General features: G+C 34.8%; 1 protein-coding gene across 1 annotated transcript in view; it reads left to right on the top strand.

Moving 5' to 3' along the window:
• GPC5 (glypican 5) overlaps positions 1-20,160 on the top strand; it is a 1,319,614-nt gene that overhangs the window by 289,620 nt on the left and 1,009,834 nt on the right. Inside the window, exon 4 of the mRNA XM_069467101.1 lies at positions 5,340-5,473. Within this exon, the coding sequence (XP_069323202.1) occupies positions 5,340-5,473 (134 nt within the window). The remainder of the gene's footprint in view (positions 1-5,339; positions 5,474-20,160) is intronic.

Below are 20,160 nucleotides of genomic sequence, written 5' to 3'. Positions count from 1 at the left end.
AACTTTAACATTGCTTTATTTGCTTTTTTCTAGGTACTGGGCACCTTGTACAAATTTAGAATTCTCCTTATGGATAACTTATATTTAAAGGCAGGGCTTTATGGAGTCTTAATAATTTATAACTTCCTATATTTCTTGTTGCAATACCAGAATGTACTAGAGTTTTTAAAGTGGCATTATGGTTATAATTCTTATATCTTTTCCATACCTGGTTTCTGGAATTATTTGTATCTTGAATGTAGCATGCACATTATTTGGATGGTGGTTGTTCCATACTTTTAGGGAATGATATTCTGTAATCATTTATTTTTACTTATTTTTTTCATTTCTATTGATACAAACATGGCAAAATCTCGTCCTCTTCTTTCTTTCTTTCTTTCTTTCTTTACATTCTCTTTATCCTCCTGACTCTGAAAAATTTTCCTTCTGACCTTTACATTCTGTATACATTTTGTAATTTCATCTACTTTCATGGGTTTAATGATTGGCTCTATGCAGATGATTCTATTCATTACATTGCTTTTTATCTCCAATCTATTGTTAGAACTGCCTTTTAGAAATAACCTCATAATTAAAGTTCTAAATGAGAATTAATCACCCACTCTGAGGAACAGATACACCAAAAACTAAACTTGTTCTACCTTCTAACTTCCACGTATCAGTTACTGGCTCTATATTTATCCTGGTTACCAGGTTTAAAACCAGTAACAGCTTAAACTTTCCATTTCTTATATCGTATAGGGAGTCATGATATAGTCAAATCTCATTTGTTATGCTCATAAAAGCTTTTCCTTTCCCTTCCTTTTGGATTTCACTGATTCTTACTGAGTTTATTCTAATATTCTCTTACCTCACTTATTGGGAATGGTGGTTGCAATTACTGTAACAGATCTTTCTAAAACAAGGTTTGATATTTCTGTTCCTTTGCTCATTCGTCATTAATATATTGTCATTGTCTTCAAAATGAAGTCTGAATCTAATTACATCATTGATGCTTAGCCACCTACCCCCATAGTGATCTGGCTCAACCTTCTTTCCTAAATTTGTTCTCATTGGAATAAAGTTAAGATCATGGTTTTCATCACTGCCTGAAAGAGTTAGCTTCTTTCTGATTTGTGGTAACAGATTTTTACCCCTAAAACCAGCCAGCTCTTTCCCAAATTACTTCTGAAAATCATAAGGGAGCTGAGCATGAAAAAATAAACAACAAATCTGTTGTTATAACTGGAAAAATTACCAATAGTGTATTTCTTCCTGATACTTTAAAAGTAGTTTTTAATATAATGGAGTACAGCACATTTGACCAAAAACTACTTTGTTCCTTATTTTATTTGTTATTATTATCAAGCACACTTGCAGACTCATTCCTTATATAACTTTGGTTGATTGCCTCTCTATGAACACCAAGCATCTCCTAGGTATGGCCTGAAGTAAAGCAATCAGTCCCCCTAACATACAAGGGGCTGTGGGATCTGCTTAAGAGTCTCTCATATTACCTTTGCATTCTTTGCTTTTCAATTTGCAGTATTCTAAACATGTTTGCTTTTCAACTTGCATTATTATTAAATTAGCATTTAGAAAGTACCATTGCAAAAGAAATAGAGGCTCTGCTTATGGGATTCAAATGAAAATAAACAATTTAAGTTGTTCTTTATAACGTTTTTTGTAAAAAGCTTTGCATATTTGAAGCTTTGAATATGACAAACAGAGGGAGGCTCTCACCTTACTTTACTTTTGTATGTAGTGCCAAGAGTACAATGAGAATGGGGACAGTCAGCTAAGTGACAAGCAGTTGTTGAAAAAAATGCTTGATCAGAGTGGGAGAAGTGATACAGTTAAGAGCAACTAGGAGAGTCATTTTAGGTGAGATGGGAACTTGAAAATTAGTGAGAAGTGAGAGAAGGAACTTAAAGCAGGAGTAGATAAGCATTAGGAAGGAAAACAATTTTTCCCAAGACACTTCAGACTGATTGCAGGGGAGAAAGTGGTAGATACCACGGAAGAGAATAAGGAGGAAATTGCAGTATAAGTCAAAGATGAAAAATTGTCAGAATAAGTGTGAGGATTTTTTTCAATAGCAAGAAGGTACTAGTATTGAAAAGTGCCACCCAAATCAGCTCACCTCAGGGGAGCTAAGGTGACAGGCTAATGTCCTGGTAACAGATGGTTTTCGATTTCCTTTCAATAAAGTAAGAAGTCGAGCTTCCTGATAGCAAGTCAGCAAATATAAGGGCTTTGAAATTTACTTGCATTTATTGGAATCTGCTGCATATGCATGTATCTTTGGATAGAAAGATACCTTATAAGTCTATGCCTAGGATATTTTCTTTCATATTTGTAAAAAAAAATGCAAAGATGATAATAGGAATAAAGATCTTGTGAAGGTGGTATTTTTCAGTTCTCCATCTGCCTTCCTAGCAGAAATGTTCAGTAGTGGACAAGGTCTTAGGTCCAACATGGGAGGAACGAGGTGAGATAAAATTTGTCTTAACTCATAACTCCGAACTGATTTTATTTTCTTGAGTTTCAAGGATGAGGAAACTGAGATTCACAGAAGTTCCATAACTTACCTCGGGCCCTAGTCACATTGGATTATGATTGCAGATTCTGTTTCCCTCTCTCTCTTCCCCTTTATTTCCAAATGTCCTGTAGTAACCCAGATAATCTTACTCTTAACATTTCCACCATCAACTTATAGCTTCTTCCCTTGGTTCTTGTTACTAGGAGTTATTGACAAAAATCATACTTTCCCCCTCTTTAAAAAAAAAATATTTTAGCACCTTGCTAATATATTTGCACTTTACTACCTCTACTTTTCAGACTCAGGGATTGGAAATTCACTTTGAGCCTTTTAACACCTTGGCCTTACACTTCCTTACTTTCCACTGTCAATTATTTGGCAAGCCCTGTTGGTTTTGCTTCTCTTCCATCTGTAATTCATGAACGCTGTCACTACTATAATGCAGAATTAAAATTTCCTTCCTCAGGACCACTTCAGGAGTCTATTAACAGTTTACCTGTCTGTAATAGTTTTCTCTCTCTAGTCCTACTTAGTGCTGCCTCATGCATTTGTTAAACGTCAGCTCTGGCATTTTACTTTCCAGTCAGCAACCATCAGGGGCTTTTATCTAATAAATAAAACTCCTTAGCCTGGCATTTAAAGCTCTCTAAGATCTATCTCCAACCTACCCTTCAAGCATAATTTCCTTTTTATTACCCTCATACTCCTTCTTTCCAGGTAAACCAAATTTTTTTTCATTTTCTATGTCAGCCTCATGTTTCTTGTACCTACCCTCTCAGGATTTCCTTTCTCCCTTCTTCATTATACTTTGTTCTGAGATTATGTATCCAGTCAGTCTCCAGGTGCTACTGTCTCTCCTTCCTGTACATCTTTTGTATCTGCTTCTTCCTTTTTATGCTTCTACATTGACTTTGGTCCCTGACATTTCTCCACTTGGCTAGTGAAGGAGGTCTTTTATTCTCCCTCCCTCCACACTGCTGCCATGATGATTTTTCTCTTGGGAAATATTAAGCTACCATTTCTCTGCTTGGAACCTTTTGCCTATACTCTATTTGCTGTTGCAAATTCTTAGCTGGGTATCCAAGTCATATCCTGGCATTTTTATGTCTTTCACACACCAGTCGTATCTTTTGCTATAACCCTTTCTTACACTATATCTGTTTAGTTGTTGTTGTTTAGCACATGTTAAGTTGTTGTACACCTGTTTGCTATTCTACTCCTTCCTAGGATGTTTGCCTCTGCTTTCTTCCACCTGACAAACTCCTACTTCATCATTTAACCCGCTGTTCAGATATGACCTACTGAAGCATTTCTCTGAGCATACCAAATAGAGTTAATGTGTCCATTTTCTGTATGAGTATAACAATGTTACAGACTTCCATGTAAGTCTATGGTTCTCTTGTCATGCTATATTACAATGGCTATTTTACCTGCATGACTTTCATCTTAACTGTGTTCGTGGGACCATGAATTACTCAGATTTGTGTCTATAGCATCTAACATAATGGAGTACAACAAATATTTGTAATTAGATTGAATTAAAATAAACCTCAACATATCCAGGCTCAACAGATGCTCAAAGTCTCATCCCAATGGAGTAGTATTCCTCATATTAGTCTTTCCTGATGCCCTCACTCGTCACCCCCAACTGGGAAGGATCCACCTTCCTCTGACATCCATAACACATTGTCAGTCCCACTTTTTTGACACACTCAACTTGAATTTTGATGATTGGGAGGATTTTTTAAATCCCTTTTCTTCTAAATTGTAAGCTCTGTTAGGGGAAAATTTAGTTACTGATCTTTTATCTCTTATAATATTCAACACATATACTTTGCAAATATTAGAAGCAAAATAAATATAGGTAAAATAGATGAAAGGATGCATAACTCCTTTAATACTCATTGCATGGAGAATAAAAAAATAGAACTTTGAGGGAACTTTGGAATAATTCATTCTAATTTCTTCATTGTGCATATCAGGAAAAAGTTTAAAGAGCTTCTGTCATATTTTCAAGATCTCAGTACTAAGAAAGGAAAAATTAGGAGAAGAACCAAAGTTTTCTAAATGTGAAGCAATGTTTTTATATATTTTCAATTATATGCTCTGCCTTTTCAAGTATTTAAGGTATCATATAAATCTTTTATGGATGCTTTACATGGTAAATTACCTAATTTTTCAATGATAAGTATGTAAATTATAGAAAAATCTTTATTAGATAAATATCAAAAAACAATGAATTTTCCATGGAGATATATTATTTTCTTTAAAAAGACTATAATAACACTCTGGAAATCATACCAGATTGAGGAATAAGATATAGAACTATTATAAAGTGAGATCTTTTAAAACATGATTATTTCTAAGAAAGGACCTTAAGAAGAAAACTACGAAGATATTTGCTTTTGCCCTTAGAAGTCATTTAGAAAAGGATCACATGTTCAATAGCAATTTATATCAATTTAAAATCAGTACAAGTATGTGATTAGTCATACATATAAATGTAAATCGTAAATAATGTTAATTATGGTTAAGTAGTTTTATTCATACAAGCAGGTCAGTTTATTAATGTAGTTCTCTGATTTTGCATATTTTGCACTTATATACTGCAAACTGTATATATGTTTTCATGGTTGCCATTTTATACAGATAATTTGATTTCCTGTGTTTAAAAAATGGACAAACTTTATATGTATTAAAGGTTAATATTCAGTTCTAAGCAAGAACATGTCATTGTTTTGGCCCCTATAAAACATTTCATTTTCAGAAAGACTGGAACATGGTTTTTAACTGTCTTTTAATGTTTCCTATTTAAAAGGTAAATAAGATTTGTGGCCGTCCAGTAAGAACACCCACACAAAGCCCCCGTTGTTCTTTTGATCAGAGCAAAGAGAAGCATGGAATGAAGATGGCTACAAGGAATGGTGAAGAGACACTTGCCAGCAGAAGAAAGTAAGACATTTGTTTTACAACCAGAAAGAGAAAAGAAAGTAAGCCATTAATTTTACAACAGAATAGAATAAATTCAATTAAATAGAACCAAATATAGTATGGAAGAAAAAAATAAATGAACATTCATTAAATTTAAAATTCAGTGGCTCTAATTTGGAAGATAAGTACAACTTGTGAGACCAATAGAACTTTGTGTGGTAACGGAAATTTTCTATCATATGATATGGCAGGCCCTGGGCACCTGTGACCATTATGCACTGAAAATGTGGCTAATGTGACTAAGGATCAAATTTTTAATTTTATTTAATTTTGATCTAAATTCCCCATATGGTCAGTGGCTAATGTATTGACAATGCAATACAGAAAAAGAATATGTTTAAATGATGTTATAAGTATTTCTGAATATTTAGCATCTGTTAAAAAAAAAAGTTGTATAAAAAGAAGTTTCCATAGGGGGCACAGTGGCTCATACCTGTAATTCCAGCACTTTGGGAGGCTGAGGTGGGAGGATTGCTTGAGGCCAGGAGTTCAAGATCAGCCTGAGCAAGATACTGAGACCCCATTCAATGAAAACTAAGCTGTGTGTGGTGGCATGAACCTGCAGTCCTAGCTACATGGGGGGCTGAGCCTACAAATTCAAGGTCACAGTGAGCTATAGTTGCACCACTACACTCCAGCCTTGGTGACAGAGCAAGACCCCATCTCTAAAAAAAGTAAAAATAAAAAAAGAAATTTCCATACCTTTCATGTGGAGTGCTAAAATGGCTATCTATTGATTCAAAATGATAAACATTGAGTAAGGCTTGATTCTATAATTCACATTTATACCCTTATGTTCATCATTATTTTATATATTAAATCACAGCCTTCATTAGTATCCCTTTGCTTGATAATTAGTGCTTGAACTGAAAAACTCTTAGAACTGGAGGAAACTATTATTTTTTTGTGTGTATGTTTAGTTGACAAGTGTATATTCTGGCAAATACTAGATTCTCAGTCAGTGTTTTTTCAACTGAACTGAAATTCAGAATTTTATATTCACTTATTAATTCAAATAATCATTTATAATAGGATCTTATGGATTTTTTACATGTGAAGTATTTTACATAACTTTCCTCTTTACAATCTAAAAACTTTTTCATTCCTTTTTTGGATAGTGCACCAAATTGCCTCATTCTCTCCTCAGAAGGGCTATAAGTGTGGGGCAAAGATCTAAGCTATTGCTGGCTATTTGCTATAGCTAAAAAGAATTAGCACTTTGCACGTAAAGTAGTAGTTCTTTTTTTTGTCTAAAGATCTATAACGATCAGCAGTCATTTCTTGCACTTGAAAAATCAGTACATTTTGTCTAGGGTGGTTTTTATATTAAAATCCAGGTAAGAAAGATCTCGTGTTCTTAAAAGTTATGTATATTTCACTACCAAAACAACCTAGTTGGAAAACAACCCAACCCTTAAAATTAACATTTATTCACTTGCAAAACTACGCCAATACAGAAGAAATATTACAAAATGGATCAGGAACAATGAGGGCTCATAGGACTGGAAAGTTTTAAAAGTATCTGTTCTGGCTGTGTACAGACCTCCCTGTAACCAATCTTGCAAAATCATTATTTCTATGTCTCTGACCAGCCAGAGACTAATCAGCCATTGCCCATGACTATTAGCCACTGTTAGCCATTGCCCATGAATCCATGTAGTTCCATCACAGGCCAATCTCATGCCACACAAAGTGAGCAAACAGGGGGATTGCACTTGAGCCTACTTAAACATTTCAAGTTACACTATTTGTTATTGCCACTTTTGAGTGAAGCTTAATTGCCATGGCAGTATATTTCTGCTTGTTGCCTATATATTGTGCAGTTTATCCATAAACTAGCCCTGAACTTTATTTGTCCCTTATCAACTGATTATTCCCCATGAGGTCATAAATTTCAATTGAAGTAGCTGGCGCAATGTATCAGGAGTTGGTGCTGAGTCTGGGCTACCTTTTTATGCACCTTATTTGTGTTTTCTCTACTTGGTTGAGCATGATTTCCAATAGTTCACCTCCACTTGATAATATATTGCTTCTATACAAACTTAAACTTATAGCCTGGTAGATCAGATTTAGTTCATCATAAGCATCTCAAGTTACATAGTCACTTGCTAGCTCATGGTCAAGTTCAAGTGTATAGTTTCTACCAGGGCTCAATTGCAAATCACCTATAAAACCAACCAACCAACCCAACCAAGAAATTTCAGGTACTATTGAATGGGTAAATTGAGTCATCTGGACTGAACATCAGAGCAGCTTGCAAAAGAGCAAGCTACAGAGCCTTTTCTATCTCCTACAAAAGCTCTTTTGGGCTACTCTATATATGGGTTACAGCAATACACCCAAGTGTATAATATTTTTTTCCCTAATATGCAAAGGGGTCCAAAAAGCATTAAGCTTCTTCCTGGATGTTAGGTTCTCTGAGGTGCAGACATTTGTCTTTTATGTTAGAAGAATATCCTAATAAGATCCAGACCACATTTAGAAAACCTGCTGAGTTGTTAAGCACTTGAAATGTCAATATTTTTCTCCACTAGAGACATGCATATGTCTACTAAAGCATCTAGGATAATGTGATCAATATTTTATTGTCAGCATTGTGTCCTATAGGATATCTAGATCATGAAGGCTCCTGTGTGTCGTAGACTGGGAAAGTTGCCATGAGGTCTAATAGTGAGAGGGTACTGTTGTCTTCACCAGCTGAAAGTAAAATATTTCTGATTGTCTTTACTAATTGGTAAAGAGATAAAAGCACTTGCCAAAACATTAGCTGGATAGCAGGAGTCAGGACGTGTTTTGAGTTTCTCTAATGGTCACCACATACAAAGGAACATACATAATTGAAGTCACCCTCTGACTGTTTATGATAAGCCAACCATTCTCCAAGTCCATCTTAGTTTGCACAGACCAGTCAAAGATGTGAGGTGAATGGTGAGGTGTCAGGAATTACTGCCATTGCATTTATCCTAATTTCAGCAATTCCTGGGGGATGTGATATTCGTTTGTTTTAGTATTTTTGCTGGGGGAGGTAGTTTTAGAAATTTCAATTTGGTTTTCACTCCACGAGTTGGGGAACCAGTGTGGAGATCGTGCAAGGGGCGAGTGTGTCTAGTTCAACTGTGCATTCAGAATGTGAAATAAATACAGGGTGGGTCTGCTGATTAAGTGGCCCAGTATAAGATGAAGCCTAAAATTCCTTTTGCATTTGACCTCCATAAGCTTCGGTTTAGACAGGGAAAGCATAATGGTATTCCGGGTGTTTGGGATACACGTCAACTCAGAGCTAGTGTCTAATAATTCCTGGGAAGCAAAATGACCACAGGGCCCTGTAAGGAATGAGTGGGGGAAGAGTTACACTAATTGTGCTCATGCTGGATTCTTTCTCAATGGAGTCCAAGCCTTACTTCAGTCAAGGTGCTCTGAAGCTGTGAACTGGGAACTAGGTGAAGAGACTGTGAATTCCTTCTGTGGTAAATAAAGTGATGTTTCTTTTTATATCTTTAATTTCCAAGTATTTTTTCTTGTTCTTTATTTTATTCTTTAAATTCACACTCCACTGTTGTTTCATGGATGAACTATTTCATCACTCTAACAATACTAAGTATAGTTTTTAAAAATTGTATTACAGTATTTCCTATATTTTTTTCTGTTTTCTCTGAGTTTCCTCCTTTTCTGTGTTAACTAGGTTTCCTACTAGATTCCTTTTTAAACTTAATTTATCCATTTGTAGACATTCCTTTTTATGTTCTCTGTATTAATTTATCCCTTTTAGACATTGAAAATGTTTTCTATCTAAGATAATAATTCATTTAAGTGTAAATAAAGTTAACTGATGAGTAACTTAGTCTACGATGACCATTATGTAACAGAAATTCTTAACTTTGATATCCAGAATATCAAATTTTTTGCTTGTTTAAAATTTCTTACCAGAATCAATTCAAAAATTTATTCTGCTATACTTTTTTCTACTAACTCTATGGTTTTGTTTCTCTCATTGTGTTTGCTATATAATGTATCTTTATATGTGTTATAATTTAAGGTTCCAACTTAAATTTTCCGTATCTTAAGCTAGTTTTCCCAATGAACTCTAAAGCAATCAAACCTTTTCATACTGTTTTTTTTTTTTTCCACCTCATATTCATTCTAAGTTCACAACTATGTAACCCCTATATGAAATTGTTCTGGACTATTGTCTGTTAATAAGCCAGTAGTTGCTTCTGCAGTTTTTAATTGTGATTGCTTTTGCTTTGAAGGAGTTTGTAAAATCTTGTAAGTCATGTCATTGACTCTTGTTTTTCAAAATTTTCTTAGATGTTTTTGAATTTGTTTTCCAAATGTATTTTAAAATATTTTTGTTGGGTTTTGATTGGAGTTATACTGAATACATTTATCTGGACAAAGATATGAGGATAATGCTATAAGGGGCTACTTTTCTGAACTCTATTTCTAAGCTTGGTTTGTTGGTGGGATTAGGTTTTCTATGGGAGTGATCATACTATGCACTGGTACAGTCATTCTGATAAGAAGCTTGCTGTTAAAACTCGTATACCCTATGCACTATAGTCTACTTTCTTAGGATGTATCCTTGAGAAACTCTTGCTCGTATCCAAAGGAGGCATTCTTGAATATTTGTGGTAACTGAGAGTTAGAAGCAAACTCTATGTCCATAACTAAGAAAATTAGAAAAGTAAAATGTAAGACTTTGAAACATTATGAAGCAGTAACAATGAACACATTTTCATATAGCAAAAAGTATCACTCTGATTAGAGAGAAAAAAGCTTTAATAGAATGAGAACAATAATGCAACACCATTTATATAAATTAAAAATGTATAAATAAAATCAGTATATTTTTTTCAAGGATAGGATATGGCAAAGTTTTTATATTAGTTATATACATTAGAATGGGTATTTATAGAAAGACATCTCTATAGAAAGGGATGAAGAAATAAGATAGTAAAACAAATAAGAGTAGGAGTATTAAGGATAAATTATGATAGTATAGAATGAATTGAGGAGTGTGCTTACCTCAACTGTCTGAGAAAATATAGGTATGTTTATTGCATACATATAAACATACACAGTTAAAGTTTAGATGAAAAGTGTTTGGTTTTTTGTTTGTTTGTTTGTTTGTTTTTCTTTTGTTTTTTTGAGACAGAGTCTCACTCTGTTGCCCGGGCTAGATTGAGTGCTGTGGTGTCAGCCTAGCTCACACTAACCTCAAACTCCTGGGCTCAAGCGATCCTACTGCCTCAGCCTCCCAAGTAGCCGGGACTACAGGCATGTGCCACCATGCCCGGCTAATTTTTTCTGTATATAATTTTAGTTGGCCAGATAATTTCTTTCTATTTTTAGTAGAGACGGGGTCTCGCTTTTGCTCAGGCTGGTCTCGAACTCCTGACCTCGAGTGATCCACCCGCTTCGGCCTCCCAGAATGCTAGGATTACAGGCATGAGCCACCATGCCTGGCCTTGAAAAGTGTTTTTTAAGATCATGTTTTCCCCACTAAAAAATATTTGAAACTTCCCCAGTCAAAATTTCCATGAAAACTGATGGTATTCAATTTTTTAATATTGCTTTTTTACCATTTCATATGTTCAGCATAAATAATTTTTTATTAGTGTATAGTAGAGATAGTGACTCTCCAGATAGAGATAAAATACAATTGGCCAAGAACACTTGTTGACTTGTTTCAATTTCCTATTATAACTCATTAAGACAAAAATAAAGCTTTTGTAAAAAAATCGACCAGCAAAAAATAAATTTGCAAATGATCCATCCAAATAATTAAAAAAAACACTCTCTTGTGTAATTCGTAAAAAATGAAGTTGGCCAGGTGCAGTGGTTCACAGCCGCACTTCTAGCACTTTGGGAAGCCGAGATGGGGAGGATCGCTTGAGGCCAGGAGTTCGAGACCAGCCTAGGCAACAGTAAGACAATCTCTACAAAATTTTTTTTAAAAGACTAGTTGGGCATGGTAGCAGGTGCCTGCAGTCCTAACTACTCAGGAGGCTCTGGTGGAAAGATTGCTTGAGCCCTAGAGTTCAAGGTTGCAGTGAGCTATGATCATGCCACTGAACTATAATTTGGGTGACCCTGCCTCTAAAAAAAAAAAGGTGAAGTTAAAAAAATAAGTTAATATAAATTAATATTTTCTGAGTTAGGTTTTAGAAGTTAATTAGTATGTTATCCATGATAGTGTTAAAAGGCAAAATTGTAACAAATTTATTTATAGATCTAATTAGCTTTTATTTGTGATTCATGAATCAGAATTCATTCTCCAAAATAAAATGAGAGCTCCCACTTGGCAATGTCAGGAGAGTGGCTTTTGAAAGGTGGAAACAAGGAAACAGAACAATAGAAAAAAACCTGATTGGTTAACATCAGGTTGTATCAGGATACTTTTTTAAAGGGTTAAAGCAGAGGGAACTTTCTTATTATAACGACTCAGGTAGACTGGAGTTTCCTGTTTTCAGGAAAACCTGCTCTGTTTTGGGATCTATTCGCTTCCTTAAAGTTTCAGTTTGACGAAATGACATTTAGCACCAGTGACTTTATTTTGGTTTGCTCTGGTCTGTTGGGGCATTATGTAGGAGCTTAGTTCAAAATAATGGCCTCCTGTAATTTTTGTTTAACAATAGTTTTTCTTAGCTATTCTTTTTTTATTTACTTTGGGCAATTCCTGTGAGAATACCTCTAGCAGAAACTATTTTCTATAAATTTCAACCAAGCCAAAACTATTAAAAGAAAGCTGTGAAACAAAATAATTTCACAGTTTCTATAGTTTAATATAGTTTCTGTGGTAACTGAAAAAATATTATAGAAATTGTAAAATGCGTCAGTGGCTTTGCCAATGTAAATGAAAGTAAATGTTATTCCATGTTTACTAAAAATTTAAAATGCATTTTACATATAAGTAAGGCATAGTCTTTTAAAATCATACTGTCATGGTTTATTTTAGATTTAGTATATTATGAAAGTTTTGTTGTTTAAAATTGTTAGAATTAAAAAATGTCCCCTTCACTTAAAAAAATCATTTCAAGTCTTCATGAGGGAGGAAGAGTTTTATTTATGTAGCCTTCCAGTATTCAAACAATTCCTTTGAGATCATGTTAATACGATTGTAGGGGAGGGGGAAGATTGGTTTTCTCCACCCTTCTACATTCTTTGGCTAGGGTATGAATGAAATTGACATAAGGCAGATTAACAGGAGAAAAACCCTTTTAATTATGTATATTTGCATGGGAGTCCCACAAAAATATGAGACTCCAAGAAGGGCCAGGTGATTGAAGCTTAGATAGCAGCCTGAACTACAGAAAAGAATAGGGGTTGAGGGTTTCTAGGGCACGGTGGAGACAAGTTAGCAGAGCCTGAGGGGAGGAAATGTATGATGAATAAAGGTTGCCTTGTTGGACAGGTAAAAGTCTCTCAGGTGATAAAAGTTGTCTCCTAAAAGTTCTCTTCCTGATTCAGATACCTTTATTAATGAAAATTTCCTTTATAGATGTAAACTTCTTTTACAAAATGTCAGCTTCTTCTACAGAGAGCTACTTTTCTGTCTGCAGTTTTTCAAAATAACCATCTCAAGGTAACCAATGTGCCAACGAGTTGTATTCTGAGGTGGCATATTCTGGTCTCCTACAGTCAAATTTTGGGGTGGTATGTACTGAGCCTCAGCATTACCATTGTTTGTTTACAGATAATTTCACTAGCCACCTTTTTTTTTTTGGTAGGCCATCAGTATTTATTAAATTATGATTAACTAGTCTTTGTTTTATAATTGAAATGTTTAGTCTGTTTTTATACAGTAATACGATATCCTGAAGGTAGTTGGGCTTAAGGCTGCCATCTTGCTTTGTTTTCTCTTTACTCCATGGCTTTTTCTGTATTCTTCCTTTCTTGTCTTCTTTTAACAGATATTTATCATATTTTTCCTCTTGTAACTTTTTAGATGTGTATTTCTTTATTATTCTCTTAATAGTTATCACAGAGATCACAATATGCAATTTTAATTCTTACTATCTACTTTAAATTATTAATAGAACTTTTACCACTTCATTGAACAATATAAGAGAGGTAGAACAGTTTCACTCCATTACTCTCTTTTTATCCTTTGTGTTATTTTGCCAACAGATATCTCACTTTTACCAACATTTTCACAACAAGACAATTATTGTTGTTCTTATTTTTAGATAGTCAATATTTATTTATAATTGCTATCATATTTTATTCTTTCTGGTGCTCTTAATTTTCAGTTTTTTGTGTTTATATAGAATTATTTTGTTTTAACCTTAGTATATCTTTCATGGGTTATTACTAGTGATGAATTTTTGCAGCTTTTGTTTGTACACATCTTCCTTCATTTTTGAAGAATATTTTCACTAGGTCTTGAATTCTACATTGTTGCCAGCTACCATTTTTAAAACCATAAATGTCTAAGCCATAATTAAGTTCTTCATATGACACTGTGTGTACGTAGTATGGAAAGTTTAGTGTGACACATTTAACATGAGAAATAACTAGGACAGTGGTTGCACTTGTTGCCTTACTCTCATCCCTTTCACCTGTCCGATTTATCTGCTTCCTGGCTGCTATTTTCTGGCTGCTGCTAACTCACAGCTGCCCTATTCTCTGGGGAATTGCCTCCAACAAACAGAAGCCATCTATATTCTTTATCTATTGCTATCTAGCACATCATTCCAAAATTTAATCGCTTAAAACAACAATGAGCATTTATTATGCAATTTTCTGTGTGTCAGGAATTTGGGAATTAATTAGCTGTGGGGCTTTGGCTCAGGGTCTTTCGACAGACTGCTGTCAAGAAGTCAGCTGGGGCTGTGGTCATCTGAAGGCTTAAGTGGGACTGGAGTATCTTCTCCCAAGATAGCTCACTCATGTGGCTGTTGGCAGGAGGCCTCAGTTTCTTGTCATGATGACCTCTCCTCAGGGCCCCCTGAGTGTTCTCATAACATTGTGCTGGCTTCCCTCAGGACAAGGAATCCAAGAGAGAGCAAGGCAGAGATGTAGTCTTTTATGATCTGGCCTCAGAAGTCGGGCACTGTCATTTCCACAATTTCGCACAGGTTATGCAGTTCAGCTCTCTTCAATGTAGAAGGGGACTACACAAATACATTAAGGGGAAGATTGTTGGAGATCATTTTGGAGAGTGGCTACCACCCATCTCATCCACCTGTGGAAGGCACTAGACTCCCACATACCTCAGGTGCTTGCAGTCACAGGCTGTGACTGACTGACATGTGGATAGAAGAGGCTTGCCCCTTGCTTCAAGGTGATGGGACCAGATGTGAGCTGAAGTGCATGCTTCAGCACTCCCTGTGGTATCAGGCTGAAGCTGAGACCACATCGCCACTTAGCTCCTTCCTGCACACCCTATCCTGCTTCCCTTATTCCCTCTGCTAAGAGCACTCCCCCAAGGAATCATCTGCATCCAAACTCCTGTTTAAGGCACTACTTCTAAGGAATCTGACCCAGAGATGTCTGAATTTGAAAAAGTACCTAAAGTAAATGCAGAATGCATATAAACTAAGGCATGATTATGGTAACCTGTCCTAAATGTTGATAATTCTCTTAATATTCCCATATTTCTAACCTTTTTTTTTCTTTTTTTGTTTTTTTAATGGAGAACCCTTCTATTGAATACATTGCCTTTTCCTTGTTATATTTCTAACCTTTGAAGAAGGAAAATTTACTTATTAAACTATGTCCCTGGATAGAGAGTTGTGCTAAGTTCGTTCATGGACTGTGTATGTTTTCTTTTAGCTTGGGAAGAGGGGAACCAAACCATAAAGTTGGATACTTTCAATTTTATTTTAGAGATGTAATCTTACTGATTCAATCTACCCTGTTTTTTTTTCGGTTTATATAACATGCTAATAATGCGCTAATTGAAGACTCTGAGTGCTTGATACAGGCAAGTCACAGAGGTTTCCAAAATTGAGAAAGGCAAGGAAGAGCTACTGCCTCTTTAAACTGCCAATAAAGCATCACTATTTGGCCTTTTTGGGTAGAAACCAAATCAACACAGCTGTAAAGTACATTGCATTCATGTAGCTGTCTAAACCTGCCCTGGCAGAGTGATTTCCCTGTGGCAGTTCCTGCTCCCTGCTTGATTTCTTGAAGTTAGTTAGTAAGAATAAGCTATTAGCAAGCTTAAATCGGTGATAATTAGCTGAACATTATTTTTTCAAAGTGGTGTGGCTGTGCCAATTAAGTGGGTAATTAGGAAAACCCCAGGACAATAAATTAAGACAGAGTCTCAACATCAGTGCCCCATCTGTTCTCCAGCAAGCATTCCAATTAGCCAAGCCTCTCATTGAAGCATGTGCAACTGAGGGGATTGGCCCCAAGCATGGGTGTGCATTTGGGTAATAGCGACTGTCCTAGGTGCTTAGTAAAAAGAAGATAATTTTAATATCAGAGGAGATTTTGATGTCTAGGTGAGGAAAGGAGAATTTTTAGAAATATTGGAGTTTTAATGTTTAAAACAAAATATAATTTAAATTGTTTTATGGGTGTTTGCTTTTCTCAGTTTTCTCTTCAGAATGTAATTGGAATACTGTTTCATCAGGAATTTCCATTTTATTCTAATGCATTTATTAAATTGTGATTTGAGTGAGAATGTTATCACTTGAAACATTAACAATTTCATTTATTGAGAATGGGAACTAAAGAGGACATTTGGAATTACAGAATTTAAGGAGAGGAATGAGGCAAGGAATGATTCTGATGCCACTGTCAATGGCAACAGACAGGATGTCACTGTCAATGAAAACAAATTAATATCCTATACACCAAAGAAAAATGCAGTGAAGTGGTTAAAATAATACAATGTAGGAAAAAATTTTAAACCTATATCAAATGCAGAGCACTTAAGCTTATTTAGGATTATTGCCAAGGTAGATGAAATAGATTCATATTAAATGGGATCATGAATTATAGTTATATAGTCAAATCCTATCTAACACAATACTTTATAAAATAACAAAACCAACATTAATTAAATTTTAAAATAATATTACACACTGGTTTGAGTGTTGGGTAATATAGTAAACTAGTATTGTGTTATGTTGGGCTTAATGATGAATTGTAAATACAAATATTCAATGGACAAAAATATACATAGGTCAGAAAAAAAGTCAATTCTGTGAGAAAAAACTTAATATCGTTAATATTACTAGAGGAAAGCAATTTATAATCTATTTCCTAAACAGAAGTTAGTTCTTTCTTTGAGGTGCCATTATTATTTATTACCTGTAAGTTTAATTTACGAAAATAAAGGTCATGTTCCCTTCAATGAGAAAATTTCTGTTTAATTTAAAACAGTGCTTATTAAGTGGTGGTAGTGAAGGCTTCCAGGGCAGGGCAGGCCAAGCCAAGACAAAGGTTTGGATAGGGGGCCAGAGATGAGGCCAGAGTAGGCACTGAGGGAACACAAGCTGCAAGCAGGCCAGAGTCAAGACCTACATGAATAATGAAAATCGGGACCTGCAGGGGGTCAAAAACCAGGCACACAGGAAAAACAAATGCCAGAAGGCAGAACAAACATATGGCAAAAGTTTAAGCTAGTGGTTCCTAACCTTTCCGGATCATGTATCCCACTGAGAATCTGATAAAATGTTCCCAGGAAAAGAAAGTTCATAAACAGATACATGCAAAATTTTGTTGCATTGAAAAGCACTTTGTTCTACCTAAACCTGATATTAAAAATACAAAATTCTTTAAAAAAATTTGTTTTTATTAAATACTTTCTAGATGTTCATGGAAAAATTAATGGCTACTTCATGAAACATGTTAAACTAAATCCACACAATGGAAAAGAAAACTAATATTAAACACAACTTATCCTGAAAGAAGAGATAGCTTCAATCACTTGGCATGAACTAGAAGTTAAAATTGTGATTGGTCTTAGATATGGCTATGAGTGCACATATGTTTGGTATCCAGCAGATACCCACTTATTGTTTGGATGGTATCAATTATTGGAAATTATAGAAAACTTATGTAACTATCGCTAGCTGCCATTAGAACTCTGACAGTTTGCTTTCTTAGATGAGAATAGGCTTCACTCAGGGAGCACAGGATTTATTCTAAACCCTTCAAGTTCCATTGCTGTTCCATAATGCCTTGGTTCTCATGTCACTTAATGACATCTGTCATCCTGAGGCTGTCAACTTTAGTTAGGTTAATGAGAGTAGAAATAAATGTCCCCAGATTTCTCACTACAAAAAGAATAGAAAGATGTAATATTTCTAGTCATAGGAAGAATAACCTTTAAATTGGACAGTTTTCAAACTGGTTCTCCAGAAACCTATTTCCATGTGGCAGCTTTGCCAGATGAGAGCTAGAAGCTTTCAATAGTGTGTGTAATGATTACTGTAGGGTTATCTCATTTATAAGTCTCAAAATGCCCCTCCACCAAGTAATTCAAACCGTGAATGAAATTCTCTTCACCTAATATATCTGAGAGGATGTTTTCTTTTCTCAAAAAAAAGTGAATCTTCTATTTCTTTTCCTTTGGAAGTCAGTAAACATCCGCAGAGTTGAAAAGAACCGCAAATTCAGCTCCCTCCCCCCACACACTTTTTTTTCGTTTCTTTTCTTTTTTTTTTTTTTTTTTGCTGAACATCTTGAAGAGGCGCGCAGGACTCAAATTCATGCTATGATGAAATTTGTGATTTTTATACTAGTGTATAAAAATTATTTCAGAATTTTCCGTAGTATCTATGGGGCATAAATTAAGAAGAAGGGAGAAGCTTGCTTTTTTACCCAAAGTAGCAAAATTAATTGCATTCAGAAGCATTATGGGCCCTCCATCTACAGCCAAGAGTACCAAGCACTATTTTCCACTTTGTTTTGCGTGGTGAAGAACATTTCCCATTTTAAATCTATCAATGGCATTTGAGGTGTCTAAAGGATGCATACATATATTAGGGAAAAACAGAAAGAAGGAAGCACCAAGACATATCAATATTTGCCTCCAGCTGCATGTTAAATGGAAATGACAAAGCTGCCAATTCCCCCATGATTTTCCTCAAACTAGTAGAAAAAATGTGCATCTAGAGTGGATTACATCATTTGGTAGAGACAGTGCTTTTTCTTTTTCCATCCTCATTCCAAAACGCAAATCCACAACCATTTCCAGGGCAAACAGCTTCACCGTGATTCTTGTGTGTGTGCTTTGTTTTTTTTTGCTTTGTTTTGTTTTGTTTTTTGTTTTTGTCTGGAAGTGCAACAAATGAGAGTTTGAAGGAAGTTTCAAAATAATTCTTTTTGTTTAGGTTGATTTTCATTTAAGTTGATATTCATAGAGTTATAGAGGTTTAGATTAAACTTCCTTCTCAAAAATATGATTCATTGTGTCTGATGACTTTTGAAGTTAAGGGGTTTAGCCTTCTCCTTTGCTGTGTTGGTTTTATCCTCCTTCAACAAGAATCTTGTTCTATATGAAACGCTGCAACTCTGGGGTCTTGCTAATTGAGTACACTCAAAGGATTTATAATCTTAATTGTATTTGGTTGTCGACATTTTCCAGTTTAAGCTAAGCCTTATGTAAGCAAATATGCATATAAAGAATCATAATGGAAGGAAGTATTACTTTAATTCGTATCACATAGAAGTATTTTAGATGTCATAAGGGAAGGTGATTATATATTAATTCTCTCTGGTCGGGAATATTCTATGCCATCTATCAGAAATTGGGCATAAAATAATACCACGATCACATGTAACATTCAACAGCAATATTTTCCAAAATGAAAATTACCATAACAGGAATAAAGTTGAAGATTAAAATAGCTTGTTTTCTCTGAAACTTTGTTAATTATAGATTTCCTAACCATAAAGCCCGTTTGTATATCAGAGTCCAGGGACACAAGTATTTAGAATGCAATATATAGAGTATCTGAAAATGCAGAAAATGCACGCATGCACAATTTGTACCAGGTATATGTTGTCCACCAATCAGATAAATTTGTGGGTGGAGTTAAGAAGGAATATTTAATTGTAATTACAAAATGAAAAAAATAGGGTAAGAGAAGGCTATTTATTGGCAGATTACAAAAGGGCAAGTATCTTATTAATGTTCTGCTAATGCTGAGAGGGGAAAATATTGTTCAGATTATGTTCTTGTCCCCTAAGTCATGAAGTTTATTGTTAAAATGTTAGCAGCCACAGAAAATATCTTGCTGCCAAAAGAGGAATATTCAAGATTTGACCTAAAATACCGAATCTCATAATACAGGTACTCAGTAATGATTCTTTATCTAAATGGCATATATTAGAATCATTAGATTTGCAAACTGAAAAACTAATAGCATGATTCTTTAAACTAGTAGAACTGAACAATCAATTGCATATCTTAATTAAAATGAAGAAAAAGTTGTAAGAGGTAAAAAAAAATTATGTCGCATCTCTTTTGTGATAGATGCCCAATTTCCTTAGTACTATTTAATTTGTTTTAAATCTTAAACACTTGGCCTAGTGTTTATTTTCATAAATGGGTTGATGTCTTTGTTTAAAGTCCTTTCTAATGGAGAACAGAGTCAGAGTTTTTTAAGGTACATTTTTACAACATGGGAAAATGGTGTTTGAGCTAGTTTTGAAAACCACGTTTTGACAACTGTTTTAAATCA

Source organism: Eulemur rufifrons, chromosome 4 (genome assembly GCF_041146395.1).
Source record: "Eulemur rufifrons isolate Redbay chromosome 4, OSU_ERuf_1, whole genome shotgun sequence".
NCBI lineage: Eukaryota > Metazoa > Chordata > Mammalia > Primates > Lemuridae > Eulemur > Eulemur rufifrons.
This window is presented reverse-complemented; position numbering and strand designations above follow the sequence as displayed.